At 33.2% G+C, this 18,416-nt stretch overlaps 1 protein-coding gene across 1 annotated transcript in view; it reads right to left on the reverse strand.

Annotated features, from left to right (window-relative positions):
• The window catches only part of LOC150081651 (long-chain-fatty-acid--CoA ligase 1-like), a 254,279-nt gene that overhangs the window by 123,585 nt on the left and 112,278 nt on the right, over positions 1-18,416 (reverse strand). The window contains exons 2-4 of the mRNA XM_090380577.1: positions 16,499-16,650; positions 7,431-7,545; positions 1,093-1,160 (exon numbers count right to left, since the gene is read on the reverse strand). Of these exons, the coding sequence (XP_090236703.1) occupies positions 1,093-1,160; positions 7,431-7,545; positions 16,499-16,648 (333 nt within the window). The 5' untranslated portion in view covers positions 16,649-16,650. The remainder of the gene's footprint in view (positions 1-1,092; positions 1,161-7,430; positions 7,546-16,498; positions 16,651-18,416) is intronic.

The raw sequence follows: 18,416 nt of genomic DNA on the forward strand, positions 1-18,416 counted from the left end.
AGTTATAGTCAGATACAGGTTATAACATAAGAATAGCATTATAGCGAATAAGCATAAAGCAAACCACGTTATAACGAGGGCCTGCTGTACCTAATTTAACAGAAAATTACAGAATTGCAAGTATGCCATATCGTCACTTTCATGCAAACAATGTAAAAAAACAATAAGGATGCAGTTTGTTCTTTTGAAGGATCCTCCAAATTTGCATGTGCATTCATGCACACATGCATATGAACACCTTTGTGAATATCTTACAAGTGCTGTACACACTTGAATCCATTTTGTGCATCATGCTCTGAGTTGGCATAAACAGATTTGCAACACAATTATGGTATGTGAAGCCTCTGAGAATGTCTCTTGGAAATAATCTGTTGCTCTAGTTATTTTGGCTATATTCTTTATATAGTAATATCACTCACATAAATCATTTCTGAAAAACACTTTCAAGCAATTTTATAAACATGCAAGCAAATAAACACCAAGGTGTACATGTAAGGAATATTGCTTAGCTCTAACAATTTACATAAATTAGCCAATATCTGGGATATGCAAATTATGCTTCCACCACACAAGCACATGTTCTATATTTTGATGTGCTAAACAGTGGATCAACTGATATCCACATTTGTATAGAACTTTAATGCAAAGTATTTATCATTCCTAGCAGAAGCTGAAAAGAATTTAACAGCAATCACATTTAAATCACAGACTAGACCTTTTTGTACTAATTTGAAACTACACTGCCAGTAGCATTTATATTAACACTTAATGTTCCATTCTTTCCTATAAAGAAAGTAGAATATTGTAAATTATTTGCATATGTTATGTTTTATCAGATTAAAATTATTTGAATCAGCAGTTATTACACTGTTACCTTTATTTTGTGGAAATGATAGCGGTAGCTGTCATACAACATTGTTGCATGTTATTGACATTTAATATCAAATCCTCAAAATTGCAAGGCAAATTGATTCAACTGATTATTAACATTAATGCTAACAATGAATTTTTACTGAATATAAAATCTATTTAAAGATTTTTTCCACACAGTTTGTAAGGTAGAGGCATCACCAATATTAACTGGATATATACCTCTTTATAAGAAATCCATCTGTATTTTCCATTCTTTCCTTCCCTCCATCCTAAACACTGTCCATTACCTATAAAGACAAAAATGCAAGTTTTTAATACTAACAGGAAAATTTTATGAGATCCAGTTAACTAACATAACTGTTGGACCTAAGCTTTATAAGAAACAGTATTTTTCTCACATACAATTTTTCAGTTAGTAATTAATTTTCAAACATACGAGTTCAGACATAATTCATTTCAGTTTCTCTATAGGATACCTGAGGTTCCCAACAGGCAGTTTGTGAAGTGTTCATGGGATTTTGCAGTAAAAATTCTGTAATGGCGTTTGCTTAGATTTATATAGGCACATTTTTGTAAACTACAAAATAGTTTAATGTTAATTTATATTTAATTGGTTTGGGTCATGTGTCTTTACGTAGCAAGCATGCACAATAGGATGTTAGTGGGGGGAGGGATTGGCTGTGAATGTGTTGATATGTAACGAACTAATATGTATATAACTGATGATAAACAAAAGGTAAAAAAAGTAAAATAAAATATAAAGAAAAGAATTACTAACAAAAGAAGCCATTACCCACAATTCTTTATTAGTTTACTATCTTACAGTATATAGTGTTAAATAAATACATTTTCCATACTACACTTTTTTCATTCTCATTGCTTATAAAAACAGTGCTGGAAATATTTTATAATAAAAATTCAGAACTATTACACAATTTCAGAGAATATAGGCTTAGTGGTTCGCAGGTAAAAAAAAAAAAGGGTTGGGAACTGCTGTGCTAAACTGAACTACACGTGAAACAGTTTATCCCAAGACAGCATTAGCTGCTTTGGTAACTAATTTATTGCAATTTCCTTTTATCCATGGCAACAATTTGAAGCTAAATTCAGAAATAATTTATACCTAATTAGGAAAAAAAAAAAAAAAAAGTTTCACAAATTACTCATACCAAAACACCAATCCATATTGATTGGGAGGAGGGGAATTAAACTTTGCCCTAAATACATCAAAACATTCAGTGAATGTGACAAATATTTAAAATTTCATTCAATAAAAAAAAAAGTCTAGTGTTAATTTTCTTCAATGTAAGCTCCTCTTGCAGAACCACACTAGTTCAATCATGCCTGAAATTGACTAATACATATCTGTAAATCCTCTTTTGTAAATGGTTTTAGGTGGTCAGTCATGTTTGACTGGATTTCTTCAATCAAGTCAGATTGTTTCCCTTTTATATCCTGTTTTAATATAAAAGTTCCATGATGCCAAATCAGGAAAATAAAGTGGTCATCACATAACAGGAATTTGTCAAACTGCTAGACTGCAAGTGAAAAGAGATGAGGTGTACCATGAAAAATACAACCATTGCCATTTTACAGTGGACTAAAATCTCGCAACCATTTTAATTTCTTGATGGTAGGTTGAATTAATTGACTACACATAATTTAATACATTTTTGATAATGTTATTTCCTATTTTATTCCTTCCATTAATTAGATCAGAACCTATGTGCATGTATCAACAGGACTAGCACAGAAGACAAGTAACAGAATAGGCAAGTCACTCAAGGACCCCACAGCATTAGAAGTGATATAAATCCATTACAATTGATCCATAATTCTTGTGAAATTTAATCTTTGTAAAGTTACTAACCCATTAATTTTATCCATGAAAATTAGATACAGGTGAGAACTATTTTGTTCTTTGTTATATCCTGTTGCAATTCTGTTCACACAACTATGAACTCTGTTTCACGCTGAAACCAACTTAAAAAAGTTGGTAACAAAATTGAAGACTACTCCGTTAGAGAAAAACAGTTTTTTGTGAAGTATTAATCAACAATTCTTATATGTCTGCATGATGAACATGCAAACAGATATGGATCATATGGCAACAATTGAGTGCAGTTAGCTGTTTGCAATAACATTAACATATTTCATACATAATGATATAGAAGTGTATTAAAGACAGTTAATCTATAATTTTTTGAAACAGGAACATTTACTTCCAGTACGGTTTTGGAAAATGTTCTCAGTCTGATTATTGTAGCAGATCACGAAAGAAACAGATCATGAATCCGATCTGTAAAACTAAAGGCAAGCCACATAAAAATAGATTAGTTTTTCCCTTTCAAAATTTTACAGGTGCTATTTTTTGACAAAACATATTTTTGATATTAGAATTAATAACCCTGAATTTTCAAAGTCCCTAATTACCTCCAAAAGGATATATTCTTCTTAAGAAAGGTAGAATTTAAAGCATGTTGCAAATAATTAAGCTGATGAATCTGAGAAAACATCTGATCCACATCACATGACTGTTAAACACAGACAACACAACTGTAATTCCAGACCTAATCAAAGTGTATTTTCTCAAGCTGTTGTATTAAAATATACGTATCTTTTACTCAAGCTATTGTATTAAAAAAAAAAAAATATATATATATATATATATAAAATTAACTTAATTGGAAACTAAAATTAACAAACAGAATTGCTATTAAAGGTAGCAGTTGAAACTTTGGTCACAGGAAGCAAAATTAATGAATAGAGCAGCAATCAAAAACTAAAGTAATGTTTTTCACAGCAGCAGTTAACTAAAAGAAATATCATTTCATTTCTCATTGTTTTTGCCACCAGTTTACATATTGTTACAGAGCCACTCAAAGTACATTTGAGCCTGTTGAAAATTTCAGCATTAAAATTAAAAATTATCCTTTTAAATGGCATTTTTGCTGGACCAAAAATGCAAATCACATGGTGACAAATCTGAACTATATATGGGTCAAATATCTTCTGGTACATATTTTGAAAGCAAGGCCTGAATAGGGTTGGCAACATGAGCTTGCATTATCATGAAGCAGATTAATTCTTCTATCAGTTGTTGGCATTTAACGCTGTGCTGCAAGCAGTTCAAAGTTTCAGCATATCACTGAGAGTCATTACCACCATCAAGTTCATCAGTTGAAGGGGGAAAAAAAAAAAAAAAAAAAAAAACACGCTATGGTGATCAAACAAATCTGCTACCTTAACTTTTCCTGCAGAAATCTAAAATCAACATTTTTCCACTCTTGAATACAGAGTGCTTCTGGCACACAGTGAAAAGCCTAGACCTAATTTCTAAATGGATTTTTTTTTTTTAGTCCTTTTCTGCAAGTTAAAAATTGCTCTACCAATGTTTTTTGGATGTACCACCTATATAAAATATCATACAAAATAAAATAAAAATTGCATTACACACACAACCTTACAAAGAAAACAAAACCAAAGCAGTTCAGTTCTAGTTACTACCTAAAACATTAAGTTGCAATTTGGTAGCAACTATGAAACTATGTACAGAAAACAGCTTCCCTCTTTATCCATGACTACATGAGCTGCTTTATTTTTTTTATTTAGTTTTATATGTAATAGAAAATTTCTTTGCTTGGAGAGAAAAGTGGCTTATTCATTACATTTTTGCTTCAAGGTGTGAGATTAGCCCTTTTCATCCTTGTCTTTCTAATCCAATGACCAGCTTTAGCTCTTATGTCATATTCACACAAAAAAGCAAGAAAAATTTGTATAACCAACTATTTTAAAAATAGTAGTTATCGCCTTCAAATCATTGAAAACTATCCACTTTTGATCAGAGTATTTCTGATCAGATCACAAACATTCCTCTAAAGCAGTGTTTCCCAAACCATATTCCATGGAATGCTAGTGTTCCATGAAAAATTTCAATTAATAATGACAAAAATTATCAAATAGTCTGCGGAACACTTTATGTTGGCAAGCTTTGCATAGAGAAGTATGCGTCAAGGTAATGACACCTACGAAAAAGTAGCAAATGTAGTGATCTAATATGCCATTCTTATGCGATTTAGCCTGGAGTACAAGGATTGACAGAGAGGGGGAAGCAAACCGATATCATAACTAAAATCACTTTATTGTATAATTTTTAACAAATCAGTATTTCAAAATATATTATTAAAATAAATAAATCTGATTGAAAAAAGGAATTTTAAAACAAGAAGCAAGTACTTCTAGTATTGCAACTGTGGTTGATGAAAACAAACACAATATTGTCACACTTCAGAGTGAGGATGAACAATCACAGCCTTTTGTTCCCCAAAAATCCAAAGTGAAAAAACAGGAGCCAACTAATAAAAGACCAAAGCAAAAGTATGACAGTCATTTGAATTTCAGCTTTACATGTGTTGGAAATAAAGATGCTTGTGATGCACAGTGCATTGTACATAATAAAATATTAGCATGCAGTTCTTTGGCTCCTGCTAAACTTGTCTTGTAAGTGTTCCATAAATATATTGTGAGATGAAGTGTTCAGTGACTAAAAAAAAAAAGGGAAATGCTGCTCTAAAGAAACAGAACATGTAACAGAAATTAAGCAAACTACCTCACAGCATGTGGCAAAATTGAAACTCATAACCAATCCATTAACAACAAATCTCCATTCCAACCGATCATAATGTAGTAAATAGTCTTGGCCTATTTATTAAACCATTATTTGATTAAAATAATTAGTATAGAACATAAGAGATCCCTGTTTGTAATATGAAGAATGAATTATTTTTTCTCAGAACTAATATCAAGTAATGAAGTGCCAATTCTGAACACCAAGATAGCAATTCTTTGTTACTACTCATGTAGTGCAAGATTCCCACACGTGTAAAAGGACATCAGGATTGCTAAGATACCAACAAAATTATACTAGCTGAAAAAAAAAAATAAATTACGCTAATAACATGTTAATAAAATTAACTAGACCACTTACAAAAGTGGTCTCATTAATAGAAAATAAAATTATATATATATATATATATATCTGATAATTAAAATAAATGATATTTAAAATAAAAAACATCAGCCAGTAGTACGGCAAAAATGCAGAGCGAAACGAAACGCAAAATAATATAAAATAAACAAACAGGGAAGGGAAAGTAGAGATAAGACAAAAAGGTAGTCGATAATCCCCTGTATAATTTAGTCATTAAACCCAATTATTAAAAACGATGTAAATTTAAAATAATGCCAATTATATATAATTTAGCGGTACCCCCCTCGAAGGTACCAGTTCCAAAAGACTGGAAATATCTATCACCAAAAAGGGTTAAAGAAACTACAAAAACTAAAATATCAAAATAATAGACTGACCATTATGCCCCATATCGACAGAGGACCACGAGGCCAATAATGGTCATGGAATCGCTGCATTTCAATCGTCATACAAATCATCGCAAAGACGGAAATATCGAAGAACCAAACCACCCTTCCATTCTCCGATAGATCAACCAATGCAGAGGATTTGCATGGCGGTGGTCCTTATGCAGCGAGAAATAATCTATAGAACAGACAGCACTCTTGATCAGAGCCACACCACTGACATAATGCAAGCTTAACCAGCTTATATAATAGAAAGGAAAAGAATAGATGGCGGCACAGGCACTGCTTATTTAGCATATCAACCCACTACTATCGCTGCCATACTACTGGCTGATGTTTTTTATTTTAAATAACATTTATTTTAATTATCAGATATAATTAGGCTTCATTTATGTGGAGGATGTGCATTTGCTGTCTCTAATGATAGCTTCATATTCATTTCTTTTGCATCACACACATATATATATATATATATAATAAAGTGAAATATACAAACTGCCAAGTGAATACATAATTGCAAATTCTGCTATGTCAGTGGTTTTCAATCTTTTTTAAATAATGGCACCCCTAATTAATTTATTTTGTATCTCTAATATATATATATATATATATATATCATAGTTATTACAATAATATAGTTATAAAAATTACACACAATTTTATTCTTTATATAGAGGTACTAGGTAAAGATCAATTATAGATCACCACAAAATTAAAAAGATACTGTACACCTTTTTATAATGAAATAAAAAAATTATAAAAAAAATAAGTTTAAGCAACTTATTTTATGTGGCACCCCAGTTGAAAACCACTGTGCTATGTGAACACTAATAAAAATGGTAATAAATCAAATTACCCATACCAGTGTATGGGCATGTTAAATACAAATTCTGATTTGCATTTAACAATAGCTAAGAATGATTAACAGCACACGTGACAGAATGAGTTGTCAAAGGAAACATCAAGTCAGAGGAAATTTGATGCAAAAAAAAATTATTGATTACTCAGTAATATTTATTGGTATTTGTACTTAAGATATCTTAAAGTTACAAGTAATTAAGAATGTTTTTCTTGAAAATCAAAATCCATTCAATGGCAATATAATTTTTTAAAAGGCATTACAAAATAATTTTCCTAGCACCCTGCAAAACTTCCAGCTGGGTTAGAAATCAGATTCATACCTGATAATTTTGCTCCTCTTTGCATTGCCTGAAGAATGGTTTCAGTCCCTTCATACAGAAATTGAGTAAGTTTACCATTAGTGGAAAAGCAAGAGGCCCTCACATGATCAGATTCCTATGAAATTTAAAGCAAATCAAGTTATGAATTCATTCAAATTATATATAATACAAATTTAAGATTTAATGTAAAATATTATTAGAAATATTTAAAAATTCAATTAGGTTGTATGATACAGTAATGTTTGTCCTACTCAGATATGACTAAACAGTTTGGTCAGAGAAGTATAATATACAGAATTTCTACATAAAGCTATATATAATAATGTTACATCATGATCATATGACACTTCCCATATCTTATTCTCATCAATCATGCAAAAATTTGCGTCTATTTCCATATGCATACCTGTAACTATACCAATTCCAATACAAATATTCTCATTTGCAAATCAAGAGTCCATGATTATGCATTTTTTGTGAACAGAATTATGGTTGTGCTATTAAATCTCATGATGAGAACAAAAAAATCAAGTTTATTTTATTATCAATAGCTATGAGGCATTTCTTCTACAACCTAAGTGATCAATAATACCCAGTTTGCCTCTTAATTTAGTGTAATAAATTTTAAAAGATCAAACCTGTCACATTAACAGCAACCAATTTACATCAGAAGGAAAAAAATAATTTGAGAATAGAACAGTAAAGTTTCATACCAATGCCTGGTATTTAATCAAAACAACCAAAGTTTAACTGTAGATCCGATATAACATGGCTTAATATAATCCCTTTTCCCAAGGCAGGATCCCAATTCCATCACTCCCATCTTTTTCACGGGCTTCAAATTTGATTGATTTGAGATTTGTTCCAGGCCATTTTACTGGTTTGGTGAACTGTTTTAGTTGCATGATTTTTTTTTTTTCTCTTCTTTTATAGGCCTCTCAGCAATTAACACAATTGCTATCTGTACACATGACATCCTACGAATAAAACTTTATAATACCATTTTTATAATTTTTTTGTTGTTTCAGTCATCCTAAAGACTCATTTGCCTTTGTATTACACAAATACTGCTCAGATTGCAGCAGGCATCCGTGACTATTTGCAAAGACAGTCAAATAATATTTTTTTTACTTAATTTAATTTAAAAAAAAATTGTCTTTAATCTATTTCACTTTATTGATTGAACTACAGCTATAGAATGCAAGTTCAGTGATGTGAAAAAAAAAACTCGACTGTCCTGGAAAGATGCAACAGTGGTAATGTTTACAGATGCCATTTGAAAATTGGACATAAGCTTACTCTACATCAGCATTTCCCAAACTTTTTAAGTCATGGAACACTTTTCATCTCAACATATTCACGGAACACAAGTTTCGCGGGAGCCAAAGAACTATTTGCTAATATTTTATTATATACAATACACCTGTGCATCAGGAACATCTTTATTTCCAACACATGTAAAGCCGAAATTCAAATAAATGTCATACTTTCATTTTGGTCTTTTATTAGTTGTTGCCTGTTTTTTCACTTTGGATTGGGGGGGGGGGGGAAATGCCCTTCCAGGTTACATTCAATTTAACAGACTTTCAGCAGTAACGTACACCCCTTCTCCCATATTAGTCTGTTAAAGCAACGCTTGACTGTACTTTGCTTCTCATTTTGAAGTTCCTTTTTCCAACCACAAATCCACGGTCACATATTTTAATAACAATATTTCTAAATACTAATAATTATTTTTAAAAAAAATTATACAAGGAAGTGAATTGAGTGACTATATCAGTTCGCTTCCTTCAACCTGTGTACTCCAGGATAAATCTCAGAAATATTAGACCACTATACTGTTACTTTTTCATGATGTCATTACCTCTAATGCATATTTATTTATACAAAAGCCCACCAAAATAAAGTGTTCTGCAGTCTGTTTATTAGCCAATACATTAATAACAAAAAAAATTGTTAAAAATTACGATAAAAAAGTGGTGTATCCTACAAATTTGCAAAATTTATTTATTTTTTTAATTAGTAATTAAGATTTTTCACGTTACACTAGTGTTCCACAGAACAGAACAGTTTGGGAAACTGCTGCTCTACATAATGTTAGTGTTTCCCCAAATTTCTTTTTTTTTTTATTAGAAAGGGAAAAAAAAAAAAGTCCATGGAAAGTTCTGAAAAGAAAAGCATTGTCAGTTCAAGAAAAAGGGGAAAATAATGGAGTCTGCAGTTAAAGAAGCACTGCAGGATCATCTAGACAACACTGCAGCTATACTTCAAACAGCATGGGTTTGTTAAGGGGAAGTTTTGTCTCACCAATTTGATTGGTACTATGATGTGATAACAAAGGAACTGGATACAAAAAATAATTTTGATATCATATACAGTACTTGGATTTTAGGAAAGCTTTTGATACTGTACAAGTTGGAGCAGTATGTCATTAAGGGCAAGTTGCTACAATGGATAAAAAGGGATGGTTGAGTAGAAGTCAGTGGTAATCAATGAACACTCCTCCTTGTGGACTTATGTATTAGTGGAGTTCCCCCAGGGGTTTGTGTTGGGCCCACTGTTGTTTTGTATATTTATTGATAATATTGATGAAGGTATATCAGGCTGATTGTAGAAGTATGCAGATGATTCAAAGGTTAGCATGGTTATTAATGGCAGTGTGCTGAAGGTATATCAGGCTGATTGTAGAAGTATGCAGATGATTCAAAGGTTAGCATGGTTATTAATGGCAGTGTGCTATTGCAACAAGATCTGGAAAAGTTGGGCAGATAAGTGGCAACTGAAGTTCAACATTGACAAATGCAAAGTACTGCATATGGGTAGCAGTAACCCCAGAGTAAATACAAACTGTGTGGAACTACACTCAAGGTAGTGGAGAATGAAAAATATCTGGGGATAATTGTGCAAGTCAGGCATGACATTTTCTGAGCAGTGCAGACATGCGGCAAGAGTAGCTCATAGGATCTTGGCAATGATATAAGAGTTTTGATAGCAAGGATAAGGAGGTGATTATCTCCTTGTATAAGGCAATGATCAGGCCACACTGAGTACTGCATACAGGTCTGGAGGCCTCATTTTAAGAAAAGTTTCAGCTATTAGATGTACAGAGAAGGGCAACAAGATTAGTAAGTGGAACAAAGGGCTGCTGTTACCAGGATAAGCTTAAGTTCTGCAAATTTGTCTGGAGACTAGGCACCTGTGAGGTGATCTGATTGAGGTATATAAGGCCTTGAATGGTTTGAGCAAGCTCAATGCTGATGGGATTCTTTCCTTTTGCTCAGATCCTGCACCTGAAGGGGCATAAATTCAAATTGAGGACAGTTCTAAAATAGATGTGAAGAAATTGTCTTTAGCCAGTGGGTGGTTGATTGCCAGAACAAGCTTCTATCTGTCACTGTGGAAAGTTGGACAGCTTAAATAAATTCAAGGCAGAACTAGACAAAATTATGGGGCTTGCTTTCTTGCATCATATGCTAATGCTAAAACTAGCTACAGTGGGCTTACTAAAATGGAAAATGCAAACAGAGGTATCTTGACACATGGGTGTGGGGGAGGTAAAAGATGAAGCTAACCTATGCTAAGCAACAGCCCACTGGATAAGGCAGTGTTCACATGGATCATGCAAGAGTGTAGAAGGAACACCTATATCTAATGAAATCATCAGGAGTCAAGTTGGAAAGATAACCAGAGTGGAATACAAGCATACAAGAAAAAATTCAAAGTGAGAAACAGCAGCTCAGTCGATGGAAGAACAGGCATGGAATTCACTGGGCTGCAGTTTTAGACGAAATTCAATCTGTAGACACCAAGGCTGCTGATGACTATCCATCACAATTAAAAGTTATCATACAAGAGGATGGCTATATTCCAGACAAATTTTGGACAATTGTGACAAAACAAGGCTCATTGCATGCTTCCCAATAAGACACTAGTTGTAAATCTGATGAACAAAAAGGCACATGGCTTTAAAGTGATGAAGGTGACTTTGCTGTCTTGACGAGATTACTGGCAACATTCTGAGATGAAGTGGAAGGCAGAGGGTTTTGATTAACCGATATTCTAATGATTGTTGTACCATCAGAAGTGGGGTACCTGAAGTATCAATTCACTGGCCCACTCATTTCTGATTTTGGTAAACAATACCAAAAGGACAGAGGGCATGATGCCAGAAATTAACTCTTTCAGAATAATCTGAACAGGCTTCAAAGATGGTCAAGAAAGTAGTAGCTCTGTTTTAATGCAGTAAAATGCAAGGTTTTATACTCGGGGAACAGAACTATAAATTTATGCACTTGGTCAGGTTAAATTAAAAACAGAAGAGGAAGAAAGGTATTTCGGAATTATAATATGATTAGATATGAGGTTCTGAGTAATGTAGACATGTAGCAAGAGAGGCCCATAGTGCCCTATTGAACACATTTGATTACAGAGATAGGGAGTTCTCACTGCATAAGGCAATTATAAGACTGCACTTCGAATACTGTGTCCAAGTTTGGAGATTTCATTTAAAAAAATGACAGATCTTCCTGAAAGGGTCCAGAAACTAGGTAACCCACATGGTGAAATCAGTAAAAGGGCAACCATACAAGGAAAGATCAATTATGTAAGCTACAAGTCTTCCCTTTGTAAGCTGATCGAGATCTACGAGGCTAAGAAGAGATAGTAAAAGGAGTGAAGGCAAAGTTTAATGTTATAAAAGGATTCTAGAACTAGGGGAGCACAAATTTAGGGATTAACCTCTTACCCTATAAATTTATGGGGTAAGAGATTTAGATTGGATTGCAGGAAGTTCTTTTAGACAAAAATAATTACTGAAACAAGTTGCCTCTGCAGTTAGTTGAGGCTGACAACTTCAAGAAATTCAAATGTTCAACTGGATAGTTATCCATGTTAGGAGAAAAGTGCATAATTTGCCTATTTTCTGATCTGCTCCTTTTTTTTTTTGACTGAAAAAACAGCTTGTAGCTTCCTTGCACTATATGGCTAATACTAAAGAGTTTAACTCCTGGAAATTCTCATATCACGCTAGTTACTAAAAAGTTAACAAATCCCCCCCCCTCATTATTATCCCACTGCACTTACCTCCACTCTTTCTAAACAGAGAAATTCTTCAAACTGTCATCAGGTAGTTGACAGTTTGAAGTTCAAAAGATCAACTAGTTATCTACACAAAAGAACATAATTAGTATATTTTCTTATTTACTTTTTATATCTCAGGGTATATTTCAATTATTTTTTGATTTAGTTTTCTTTTTTTTAACTGCTGATTATCACTTTTTTTTATTCAATTTCATTATTTTTATTTTATTTTGGGATGGTGCAGCAAAAGCTTATGGCTTGCTTCCACTATATTGGCTAATACTAGCAAAAAAAAAAAAAGTCGGATATAGATACAACTGGAGATCTTAAATTAAGCTAATAGCACAATCTTATTAAATACTTCCTTCTTATATTGCATGTCCATTATATTCAAATCCACCATCTTACCACTTAATTAATGAAACACCCATTCACTTTCCTTGTCATATCAACATGGAATCTCTGAATACACAGTACCCAATTCAGTCACTCACCTTCTGCCTCCACATTAGCTGTGATCCCTCTACAAGCAAACTTTAAAATGACACACCAGAATTTAAATTTTAAGCACTTTTGAATGTGTGAATGCACAATTACACATCTAGATCAGACTTCAAGGATGAAATTAGTGAATAACACCAAATCAAGAATGCATAAAGAAAATGGAAATAAACAGAGGAAGTTCTTAATTCTCCAATCTAACAACAATGGCAAATCCAATTAAGTTTTGTAAAAATCCTAAATTTTAATTTAACGTTCATGGAAATGCAGAGACAATGACAACCTCTTGCTCAAAACACCTAAAGATTTCAGACCAAGAACGAGAACAGCATTAACAACCATCTCACAAATAAGAAAGAATAAATCTAAATAAGGCTGATAGAGTAATAACATCCAAAAAACTTAATATACCAAAGAACTGCTCAGAGAATAAAATAAGTCTACTTGAAAATTAAATCAAGGAGCTACATGGAAACAATTTCTCCATAAAGGTGGAGTAGGGGAAGGGGTGGATATAAATAACATGATTGATTGGATATGAGAGGAACTGTGGGAAGAATTTCTTTAAAAATTATGCACTTGGCTTGAAGTTATTTATACAGTACTCATTTCCTAGCAAAAAGCAAGTCCAACATTAAATAACAGTGCATTCTTGTCAATGTTTCTGATCCAACTTTGGGTATCCATTATCAAGACAAAGGTCATGGAACATGTATCCTCCACGAATATCCAAAACATCAACAAACAGACACACAAAGGTAAAACCAAGCAGGGTTATACTGAATTTGAGTTTATACAAGTAAATTTCCTCATAATTGTTTGGTGAGTGGTTTTGAATGTTTTTTTTTTCCCTTCCCAAATCCATCTAAACTAGCGAGGTTTTGAAGAAACACTAATTATTCATGCTTAAACAGTGCATAAAAAAAACACATAGCCAAGTAATCAAGTACAAGATTTCACTAGCATAGATATTTGAGTCAACAGTGATCCAAGTCTGCATGACTGCCAAATAAGTTGATTGCATTAATTCTTTTAGATGGTTAAAATGTTAACTCCTTGACCAAATGGTCATGCCAGAGTATAAAGAGACTTTGACAACATGTAAAAAAAAATATTACAGGAATCTATAGTCTCAAAACTTGGTATTAGATAAGTTGTCTGTCCAACATGCCAGAGTATAAACAGAAGAAATTTCTTGAATCACCCATGATTTAAATGAAACCAAGCACACATTGTCCCCAAGGTTTGTTGCAGACATTTTGCCAGCTAAGGCTGCAGCATGGCATTCTAAGATGCTGGCATTGTTATTCATGTCCCAAGTGTGTCAATTTCAGCTGAGAAAAAAAAATAAAATAAAATAACCTGAAACTCAGCATACAGGATAGTCCAGTTCCTGATGGTATTTTACCACTTAAAGGACTGTGCTAATTTAGGGGATCTGCTTGAGGTTTATATGGCTCTGAAAGGGGTTAGCCAAATGAATGAAGGCAAATTTTCACTGTTAGAAGGAATTCCAGAAATAGGGGCCATAAATTCAAATTACGGAAAAAGAGGCTTAGAATGGTTTATAGAAAGTTCTCTTAACCAGAGAGGTGCTGATTATGGGAACAAGCTGCCTTCACATGTTGACAACTTGAGGAAATTCAAAATGACAACTGTTATCCATGTGAGTAGGAAAGTGCATAATTTGCCTATTTTCTAATCTACTCTTTACTTTTTGGATGGTGCAAAATAAGCCTGTGGCTTTCTCTCATCATATGGTTAATATTAAAGAGCTCAACTCTTGTAAATCCTCATATCCAGTTAGTTTCTAAAAAGTAACAAATCCTCTCCCTTCCATTAACATCTCATTGCACTTAGCTCTACTCTTTCCAAACTAAGAAAAATCCATCAGCTACCAACTCTTACACTATCTCAAAACCTTCCATCTGATAAACGATTGTCAACATGGACTCAGTGTTGATATCTTGGATTATGTTACTTACTATAGAAAAATCTGATCAAAATGTTTGGTAAAACTCAAGCATATCCAGACATATCAAAGGCTTTTTATCATAAAGGTATTCTAAACAGACTTCCATTTTACAGTTCACACCTTATGCTTTTTTCAAATGGGCAGCAAGCACTCTGACCACTGACTGCAATTAAGGGTAGACAGACAGCTACCTATTGTTCAGTTTTCTTACTTTTTCTCTTGTATATTATTGGGCTTCTTTCACTGACTGGAAATCCTATCTATAGTTTCTGCTAATGATGGCACACTACATTCTACCTTTCAGGTTTCTGAATCCCTGCCATGTGCAAATAGCTTCAACTCCATATATCCACCACCAATTTCATAAATTGATGATCTCTAGGTAAGTCTCCAAACAGGCAAAGGAAACAACTAATTACTTGACTTCAATCATTCTAAAACTCATTCCTGTTTTATTTCTCACAAGAGACATACTGCTCCTAAGCTCATCTTCAATCACACATCTCTATTAGGGATTAACCCAAATTCTAATATCTTGGCATAGAGTGCATCGCAAATATTACTTCCTCTGGATCAAAAATGTTTTTTGCTCATTACTTTTTGGTATTACTTTTCTTCTAAATTATTCACTCTGTATGCTGTTGTTATTATTTGGTTTTTAGTAGCATTAGCAACTAAGGCCATATCGCTACAGGGATATGCGGTGGTCATTCCCTGCCCTTCCCGCATCCTCCATATTTGGTATTCACGGGCTCGAACTCTTGTCTAATCAAGAAGTGTGTGATACGCACTGCTGCTCCTGACCATCTGGCTACAGAGGTGCACTCTGTATGCATTCAAAGTCTTCTCTACAATGGAATATTGTTCCCAAAGCTGGGTGGCACCCCCAAAACTTCAAGTTTCTACACTATTCAAAAGAGGAAAATCATGTTAATTAATAACTCTTCTCTTACAAAATCTCTCCACTATTTCTGTGCATCTGTAATTACCATCTCTTAAATTCATCCAAACGCACGCTGCAACAAGTCTGCATCCATTCACTGTTCAACTCCAAAACTCACAGAATCAACTTTTCCTCTTGCTCATTTATTCCTTCTATTTTGGTTCTTTGGAGCAACCTTCCTTCATATTTCCCAATAGGACTCTGTAGCCTAGTGGTCAGGGGCAGGAGTGCAGTAGTACACACTCTTTGAGTAGACTGGGGTTAGAGCCCCTGACTGCTAAATACAGTCTTATCTGCCAACCAACCCGCACTGGACCAGCATGGCAGATTATGTCCCTCAGCATAAATTATTGAGGAGGATTCCATCCTGCAGTGGGTTGATAATGCCTGCAGTTTACCTTTTGTTTTAATGTCAAAAAGTGTCTTCTGTCTTCTCAGCCTTCAACTCATACACTGTCCTAAAGTAATATAGATCCATATTATGTTTGGATTTATTATAAAGAAGCATACACACTTCTAGAAAAAAAGGGGAGAAAAAAAAAAGAAATAAAGCATGAGAATTAAACTTACCGAGATTTCCACAGACTGCTGATTTAAGTTCACTGGGATATTTACTGGAACCTGCCTTGAACTTGTATAATATGCAAGAGCAACAGCAGCAGCTCCTGTTAATGCTGCAGCTCCCAAAATGCTACTAAGTGGATTTGAGGAATCTTCCATCTCTGAAATAAATTTACTAAACATTATAAAAAGAAACCAGTTTACTTAAGCTGTTACATGTCTCAGCATATGGAAAGCAACAAATTTCTTCCATTCATTAATGAATCAAATGTTTCTGACAAAGTTATTAAAACATGTTAATATGCATGGGCTTTAATTTCAGGAAATGAGACTAATAGCTTAAGATGCTAAACAGCCACTAACTGAGTAGATGGCATAGTGAGGGAGAGTATAAGGGAAATTTGAAATACTTTAAAAAAGTCAAAAAAGCCACAAATGTACTTGTATACTGCTAAGAAAATATTGGAGGATGCTGAGACCTATGAATAATGAACTGAACATTTTTCGGTACTTACCTCTGGTAAGTACCAAAAAATGTTCGTACCTCTGGTAAGTACTGAAAAATAAGCCTTTGCTAAAATATTGATTTGAGCAATTAACAAATGGTACTTAAGTTTTTACTATAAATTCTTATTGACATGAACTGAACAGTTTAATAAAGCAGAAAAAGAGCTGACAATATAGGTTGATCCTTAATAGTACAGTAGAACTTCAATTATCTGCCAGGGTACAGGGACTGAGACCATGACAGATGTTCAAATAAACAGAACAGAATATGTACATTAAAAATATACATACAATAGACTGGGTCATCTAACTTGCTTATTTTATTATATAATACATAACCTAATGAAATTTAATTAAAACTATTTTTTTACTGGGGTAAAACTCATAGTACAAATATTTACATACATACCTGTTTTTTAATATTTTGAATTAAATTGTTCTAGTAATGTCATTAAAGAAATTTAAAAAATAATTAAATTTTCTTTTCTAAAAAAGTCAGCCAATTTCTTTTGTTTTAATCCCCCTCAAGCCTTTTGGGAGGCAAGGTTACAAATTTTATGCAAAAGTAACACTTACATAGCGTCTTCTTTTACCTCATAATGGCTTCATAACAGTTTCATAATGGCTAATTATGTTTGTTACTCGGCAGCAGCTTTTTTTCTTCAATTTCAGAATTATCTGAAATTGTCATCACTCTTTGCATAATCATTTACTTCCTCCATTGAAATATTTTTAAAAGCAAGAACATAACTGCAAAATTTCAGGTTTCTTTTGGAATGGTTTCTGTATCAGTTGAATATATTTCTGGCCACAACTTATTCCAGCTTCTTTGTACTGTTTGAACAGGAACATCCTAAAGCAAACATTGAAAATTGTCTTTTATAGTGTAGCTTTTCCAAAACTATCACATATAATTTCCTGCCGAAACAAGTTTTTGAATGAACATTTTGCAATAACGACATTTCATACTCTCAATCACGCCTTGGTGCATCAGTTGAATGAGAGATGTCGTGTTTGCTGGCAGAAAGTAATAATATTTTGCCATCATTGTATATTTTGTTAAATCTTTTGATGCCAAATGTGATCATACACAGTGCAAATATTTTATGAAACCAATAATGAAATATCTTTGCTCATCCACACATTGTTTGGTGAGCAATATTTAACTGGCAAAGCATTTAAGTCAATATTTTTAAATGATCTAGACTTTTTTGGTTTTCCTACAACCAAAGGCAATTTATGACTACTGCTGCTGGTATTACCACATACCATTATAGTGATGCAAGCTTTTTGCATCTTATATCCCAGTGCCATATGTTCAATCATTGAGGCCAGTATCTTTTGAGGTAGTGCCTTCCAATTAAGGCCAGTCTCATCGCAGTTGTATATTTCGTCTTTAACCAAACTTCGATCAGCTATT

The sequence above is a fragment of the Mastigoproctus giganteus genome, chromosome 8, assembly GCF_048544385.1.
Source record: "Mastigoproctus giganteus isolate SK-2022 chromosome 8, ASM4854438v1, whole genome shotgun sequence".
NCBI lineage: Eukaryota > Metazoa > Arthropoda > Arachnida > Uropygi > Thelyphonidae > Mastigoproctus > Mastigoproctus giganteus.